This window comes from Gavialis gangeticus, unplaced genomic scaffold (assembly GCF_001723915.1).
Source record: "Gavialis gangeticus isolate Ggan-Ray unplaced genomic scaffold, GavGan_comp1, whole genome shotgun sequence".
Taxonomy (NCBI): Eukaryota; Metazoa; Chordata; order Crocodylia; family Gavialidae; genus Gavialis; species Gavialis gangeticus.
The window spans coordinates 5,206,309-5,213,808 of NW_017729014.1; the positions used below are offsets into that span (position 1 = coordinate 5,206,309).

The 7,500-nt window shown below is 45.8% G+C and overlaps 2 protein-coding genes across 5 annotated transcripts in view; one reads left to right on the forward strand and one right to left on the reverse strand.

The window, feature by feature from the left end:
* Positions 1-871: 871 nt before the first annotated feature.
* Positions 872-7,077, reverse strand: DFFB (DNA fragmentation factor subunit beta). Of its 3 annotated transcripts, none has more exons than XM_019511627.1 (7): positions 6,930-7,077; positions 6,503-6,629; positions 5,488-5,676; positions 4,770-4,849; positions 4,394-4,564; positions 3,421-3,521; positions 872-2,400 (listed from the first exon to the last, which is right to left on the reverse strand). In XM_019511627.1, exons 1-7 carry the CDS (start codon positions 7,041-7,043, stop codon positions 2,181-2,183), a joined length of 1,002 nt encoding a protein of 333 aa, XP_019367172.1. In that variant the 5' UTR covers positions 7,044-7,077; the 3' UTR covers positions 872-2,180. The 3 variants fall into 3 exon arrangements, with proteins under 3 accessions (XP_019367172.1, XP_019367173.1, XP_019367175.1); XM_019511628.1 differs by having other exon boundaries at positions 7,017-7,039; XM_019511630.1 differs by lacking the exon at positions 5,488-5,676.
* Positions 7,078-7,124: 47 nt separating this feature from the next.
* The window catches only part of CEP104 (centrosomal protein 104), a 54,921-nt gene continuing 54,545 nt past the window's right edge, over positions 7,125-7,500 (forward strand). For both annotated transcript variants that reach the window (XM_019511632.1, XM_019511631.1), the window contains exon 1: positions 7,125-7,207. The gene's annotated coding sequence lies outside the window, so the exon portion shown is untranslated. The remainder of the gene's footprint in view (positions 7,208-7,500) is intronic.

Sequence of the window (7,500 nt, forward strand, 5' to 3'; positions counted from 1 at the left end):
GGGGGCTGCAGCCTCTCCCCCCTCCCAGTGCTACCACCCAATGTGAACACTGCCTGGCACAGCCCCCAATGGAAAGAGCCTGGCGCAGCCCCAGCCCCAGCCCACAGTGGCAGCCTGCCCTGCCCCGCGCAGATCTGCATGCTTGTGACCCCCAGGGCGTGCACAGCAGCAGGAGCTGCCCCCGGATGAGCTGCAGCTACGTCCCACACCTGCCCCAGCCCCACTCTCTTACCGCAGGGCCTTGATCTGCCCCCCCACACACACACACATCCCCTCCCTTCCCACCACAACAGACTTACCAGTTGGACGCAGCTCTCCATGCTGCTACTGCCAGGCTGGGCTCCTCACCTCCCAAGTGCTGCACTGTGGCTGCACACGTGCACAGGCCCTTTATCAGCAACAGGCCAATTTCCAATACAGTCAATTTCCTTTATTATCTGTGCCAATCCAATATCAGACCAATGTATCTTTGCACCTGTAGTTATAACACCTTCAGCAATTATCAGCCAGAATTAAGTGTACAGATTTCATAGTTAGAGGTAACCATATGTTAAGCTTTCAAACTTTTATTTTAATCATGTTTGTTGATTTTTTTTGTATAAACACTTTTCTAGTTTTCAATAGGGAGATATATTTCATGGCCCTGTCACTCATGAGCCCTTTGTTCCTCTTTGTCTGGCATTAATGACAGAAATTCATGTTTACTGCTTGCTCTTTAGAAGAAACTGGGATATGAATAAATGGACAGACTATAGAGGCATAAGAAGGTGAGAACTTGCTACAGAGCAGCTTGTGGTTCTAGCTCACTTGATTTCTTGCAAGCAGTTTATAGACACCCACACCCACCTTCATGGGTACTATGCATACACTGTGAGAGATGGCAATAGTTCTTTATTACTTAAAAAAAAATACAAAGATGCACTGAAGTTTCTCATCCAGCTAGTACCTGAGGATTTGCCTGACCAAGTCTTTTATAAAGTGGCTCATTGACATCTTGTTCCAAAATCATGGAGGTAGGAACAGCATTGCTGAATGAACAGTCTCAGAGAGAACCAACATAAACCTGCTTTTTCTTTAATATCCTACCTAGGCAGGACTGTTCTCCCCACAGAAATAAAAGGCAAGCAAGCTTCAAGATGAATGTAAGGGGGGGGGAGGAACAGAGCACTGTTGTTGGAGCAGCAGCTCTGCCATAGCCTTACTAGGCTCTACAGAATTTATGTGCACAAACCAATGTCAGTACAAATAGTTTGGAAGTAGTTAGAGCAGAGGCTAGAACAAAGGATGGTTACTGGCTTTGCCAATAATTCAGCTTTTGTAAATCTGAGTTGCAGGGTTGCTGAACATCTAAAGAACATAAGGTACAAACTAACTTCTTTGCATGCTTAAGACTTAAAGCAGGATTTGGTTTGGCTAGCTAGTAGTTATTTGCAGAAACAACTTGGTTTTTCTGCAGCTTGATTTGTGGACCTGAACTTACAATAGTAAAGAGGTTGAGGCTCACTTGATGAATGAGATGCTAAACCTTTTGCCTCTTGCTTATTCAAATCTATCCAGAGTGTAATAGTCTTGAACCATCTGGCAGCTTGTGGTCAGTATAAAGGGAGATTTTCAAAAATGCCTAGATGTTTGAGGACAGGTTATGTCTCGCTAATGGGACTGGTGAACCTAAATTTGTCAGTCCCTTCTGAAAATCACAAGTAACTTTACCAGTATTGAGGTCAGTAAAACCTTCCCCTTATTCACCACTTACCAAACAGTTCAGGATTAGGAATCAGCAAGAAGGATGGATTTTTCTTTTTAGAAGACCCCCTTTTTGGTTTAAAATAGAAGCAACAGTAGAAGTAAAAAAAATCCAGTACAGGTTTTTGGAGTTTTAGCTGCCTCCGTGTGGTGCTTCTGGCCAAACGGAGAACCTCCAAAGCCACAACACTTGGCATCAGGTACCTTTTTCCACTTGCATGTGAACATACTAGAAATTATAGGTGTTGCTTTGTACAGATGAGTGGCAGCCAGCACCAATGGTATGGAAAATAGGATGATTTCTGTTCTTGTTAAGTTCGACTGCAATGGGATTTGACCAAGCAGAAGAGATCTGATTACTTCATACAGTGCGTTAGGAAAGCAGACATCCTTTGTGTAGCTTTTTAAAACAATAGCAAAGAGACATTCCAAGGATGTCACTTCAAGACCTTGCATCTGCGTTTCCTTTTCCTGTAAATTTTAGTTTTATCACAGCCAAGATTATGATTGGTTTTCTTATGGCAAGCAATATGTACAAGCTTGAGATTATCCATAGTAAAGAGCAACTGGTAGAAGTATTCCCAGTTCACTTCTCTTCCATCTTGCTTGTTGACAGCTTCTGCCAGAGTTGGAATAACAGTACGTTTCTTCTCTATTCTGCAACAGACAGTAGATGGGAAAAGAGTATTTGATTAAACAGCAGCTTTTCTTTTAGAGAAAAAGGCCTCCAGTATCCTCTAATGAGAAGTAAGTTGACCCTTTTGTGAAATATATGTCTGTGATGATATTAGGATAGGTTTTCAGTGGGCAAATCTACACGTTTTAATGTGTATTAGCCTGTTTTAATGCTCATTAAAACATCACAAAAATGCCCTTGCACCTTTTTTCTAGTAGCTCACAATAGGAGGTACTAGATTTAATGCATATTACTTAAAGCACATTAATGAATGTGGTGATGGTACATGCAGGATGCAGATTTTTTGGGTTAGTCAGGGTCAGGGTTATTTGGTTTGATGTTCTTAAAGAAATGAAGGCCCCACTGGCCTCCTGAATTGAGTTTCCAAGTGTTTAACACCAAAAAATGGTTCTAAGGGATCTGGGATATGACAGATATGGAAGGGGAAATAGTCTTGTTAGAGCAAGGGTTGTCAACCAGGGGTATGCATACCCCCGGGGGTACTTGAGAAGGCACTAGGGGCTATGCATGCATGGGCAGGGACAAAGAGCCGCCACACGCCATGCCACACTGCCACACAGGCTCCATCTGCCCAGCCGGATGAAGGGGAAGCTTGCATGTGGCGGCTGCTGCTGCTTCGCAAACAGCTGCATGCCACCCTCTCCCTTCCCCACTCTGTTTGGCTATGTGGGGGGAACACTGATCCAAAAAGGTTGAAAAACCTTGTTAGAGGGTTGGGGGGATGTTTGTCATGTATAGGGAGCATGTGGGAATAAGAGAAGACACAGATAAGTAGACTACAGCCTACTTCAGCATCTTACTGTTACTCCTCATTCTGGTAGTTGCACTCTTTCATATCTGTGCTTTGCAAATACAGCAGGTAGGCCAGCCATCATAGGTCACTACTTAATTTTTTAAAAAAACAGCCCACTGGCTCCTTCTCAGATGCATATTATACACCATCCATGCTAGGCATGCTCAGTCTAGCTTTGTATACGTACACATGATCAAGATTCCACGTACTGAAGAGGATTCTGCTCTCCCTGTTACTGTAGGGGTTGAGTGAATGTTTACACAGGCAGGCATCCATATCAAACGGCCCCTATAAATGTGAGTGAGAGGACAGCCAGTTTACCACTTTGAAAAAAAGATGAGCAGGATCCAAGTCTGCCATGGACAGAGCTTTTCTTTGCAACTGAAGGAATGGACCAAGTAAGTTATGATAACCCTATCCCCTCCTCCACTTGGTTAGTCCTTCCATTCACAGGCAAGTAATACAGGTTAACTAACTTATGCCTGATGCTAATTGACATCCAAGTAGCTGGGTTCTTCCACAACTGCCATCATTGCAAACCATGTCCGTGTTTGCTAAGGCAGCCAATGCCAGCTAAGAAATAATAGGGGAAAATGCTTGCTCATGTGAGAGATCAGTGGGGTGCAACTCTTAGTGTGGTGGATGTTTGAAACCCCTACATTAGCCAAGGACTAAAAATCTTGTCTTGAAGTTCCTGCTGTTGCTACTGCTCTACAGCAATATGTGGACCATTGGTTCAGGACAGCAGATGGTAAATCCAAGTTTTATGTCAAGTATCAGAAAACAACTCCTTTAAAGGTGACATTTTGTATGCATAGCTGTTGCCACTATGCCATACTGCAAACTTAACTGAAATGTCAACCTAAATTAGACATTTTGCCGACATGAAATATGAAGTCCTAGAAAGTCCTGCTCTCTGCAACAGGCTGGCTCCCTCCTCTGCCAGAAGCATGGTCTTTTTTGAAGTTAACCAAACTGTGCCCTGTTCCTGCCCCGCCCCATATAAGCTACTGTGGATAAGTCACTTGTTAATTTCAGCTTCATATTTAGCTGCTACCTAGTGGCTTTTTCTCCACAATCCCCAGTAACACTTACTTTCTTAAGTGTGTTATAAACTCCAATAACCTACATGCTTGTTCAGGTGTCAGTCTTTAACTTACCTGACAAGAGAACCAGCCCTCTGAGGTGCAAATGCGGGCTGCCGCCTCTTCTCTTCTGTCAAAGTAACATCCATTATATTTCACAGATCTCAGTTTGTCCAACATAAGGTCACTGATGCTTTTATATTTGGCTTGTGCTGTTGGATCAACAGCTGAAATATAACTGCTAACCTTTTTGGGGAGAAGAAAAACACTAAGTAATTCCTTAGACTATGCTTATTGCCCTCTGAGCTTACTTACTAAATCCAGTATACTTCTGTGTGGTACTTGGATAAGGTGGTTCCACAACTGCCCATGGAAAAACAGTTTTCGGCTAGCTAGGTCTAATATAAAGTACTCTTTTTCAGCTAGTTTGAAAATAAACTGCAAATTTTACCTCTTTCATGTAACTTCGTATGCGGCTTTCACAACTGTACCTCATGTAACTTGATTTATTCCTAAACCGAGGCTCTATACCTATAAGGAATAAAAGAATACATCACAACTTGTTGACAGAAATGTCCAGTTGCCTCTATTTTCTTAGGAAACCAGGTGACTTGTGTGAAGTTTTTCTGTCCTGTTTTGATGTGTCTACTCTGGGCCAGTGACTGCCAGACAAGTTAGTCTATATAATCACTCAGTATATACAAAGGGGGAAGAATGTCAATCTAAAACATTTAATATTTACAAATAAAGTGTGGGTTGAAAAGGAATGGGAGGCTAGTAAGAGGAAATAACTCAGCACTGCACCAAATTCCTTTATGGATGTAGTGCTTAGCAGGAAGACAGGTGGGGAGCAGAGAGGGCTCTTTGTTGAGTCATTTTAAAATAGTACAACATAGTACTGGAGGTCATTCACCACTTATCAGACAATGTGAAACGTGGTTAATGTGAATAAAGGTACACTAACTTATAATGGCTGGACCAGTGTACCCTTCTGGGTAGTAAAGTTTACCAGATTACACCAAGGATGAGAGTAATTCCCTTAGGAGAGTAACAAAGTGCAAATGTAAAGATTAAAATTGGTTGTGGGGGTGGGGATGTCAAGGGCCCATGTTTGCAATCCAAAATAAAATTCATCATGTGAAATTGTTAGTGGAGGTGTATTGATTTACCATCAAACCACTTTTCATCTTCCTCTCTATCTTCTGCCACAATATTTTCACTTAAGTTATGAATGAGATCCAGTAGCAGCTTCTGTGTCATGGGAGCCTGTTTATCAGATAGCAGTCTCTGGGCAGCCTCAACAATGTCATCTTTCCGTTTGTAAAATGCATTTAGGAAGTGACTGACATCACTGACATCTGGATTTTTGAATGAAGAAAAAAGGTTCTGTTACTCTTAGACGAATGCATCTTGTCCAAAGTATTTTTGAGGTGGGTTTTGGACTGTACCCTCAAACAAGTAATCAGGAACTGTATAAACAGGTCTTGTTACTAAGAGTACTCTGCTGTTTTTCAACCTTTGTTTCTGATTTAACACAGTACTTTGGGATTTATGGCTAAAACTCCAGGTTTTTTCCGCTCAAGAAGGGAAGGAAACCTCCCTTTATGGACAAATTCTACCTTCCCCCTAGTGATGTTCAACAGCACTTTGCTCTGTGAGCCAGGCCTTACTGTGTAAGTAGTCACAGAAATCAGGTCAGCAAAGAAACGAATCAGAAATCTGGCTCACCGAGCATTAGAGCACGGTCTTAGCAGGCAGTCAGGTGTCCAGATGGAAGAGGAGGGGGGTGGGGGAAGAAGTCCTCCCACCATTCTCTTCCAACAGCATTTCCTTAAACAGTAACACCTCACTAATAACACGAGCCAGTGCAGTTTCTTTGTTTTTAATGCAAGGAAGCAGGAAACCAAGCATAATACACCCAACTGTACTTTTAAGTTGACACATGGCCAGCTTAAGTTCAGTGCTGTACTCTACATGTCAAGTAGTATTCTGTGATGCAGTTTCAGCTCTGCCATCCCTTTTTGGGAACTGATGAAGCTTTTGTGCATCTCACCACCCTGTTGCAACAGGGATGTAGACTGAGTAAAAGCTGACATGCTGAATTTTAACAATAAGCTAACCAAAAGCTTTTGCTTCCTCTTTGGTATTGCTGAAGTTGCCAAATAAAGTGTTCCTATTACTTACACCCTTGCCAGGTCTCCCCTGGGGCTAGTAATACAAGGTCTGTGTTATCTGGCATGTGGCGGAAGTAGCCGTCAGTCACCTCTGTCCCGTCCTCATACAGACACGCCCGACAGCCCGTTCCAGGAAGCTGTTTTATAAAAACAAACAAACCCGGGTGTTTTCCGTTTCTCGAGGTTCAGCAAACAACAGGCAAGAGGAAATCTGCAAAGCTCAAGTTGCTAAAGAAAGGCAGACAAGTCACGGGCAGGGCCTATCACAGCCCCCATCTGTGCCGTTGCTGCCGCTCCGCTTAGTCTCGTGGGCGATCCTCACGCGAGGGCAGCCCCAGACCGCGCCAGCTCCTCCCCGCCGCTTGCTTTCCCCGGCTACAAGAAACAGCCATTTTTCTGTTGCAAAGCCCCGAGACGCCTGGGGGCGGCGCGCAGACCTGCAGCAGCTTGGCCCCCTTGCGCAGCAGCTCCTGCAGGCTCGCCGCTGCCACCCCGTACTTCCGCGCGCCGCGCAGCCCACGCACCTTGGCGAGCCGGGGCCGCTGGGCCATGGTGCGGCCGGGCCCCAGTGCGCATGCGCGCAGGCGGCTGGTCCTCCGAGCCCGAGACTTGCCGAGGGAGAGTAGCGCATGCGCCTCGGGACTGGTGCGCATGCGCGGGGTGTGCCGGCTGGTTGCCATGAGAGCCGCGGTCCGGGGGTGGCGCCGCCGTGCAGGTGAGATGGGCCCAGCCGAGGGTCTTCTGGCCGCTGGGCCTCTCGCCCGTGGTGGCCTCCTCGGTTCGGTGGCCGCGGCGCGGCCTGGGCCCGGGGGAGGGTGGGCGGACTGCTCCCTGGTGAGCAGCGCGGCTTCGGCCTTTTGCGGGCTCTGCCCGCAGGCCCCGGGGCGAGCGGGTGGATGCTGCACTTGGGCCATTAGGAAAGCCTGGACCCTCGGCCTGTCGCCCCGAGACGGGTCCAGGCGACGCAGACCGCGGCTGCAGCGGAGGAGCCGGCCGTTCGTTAACGAG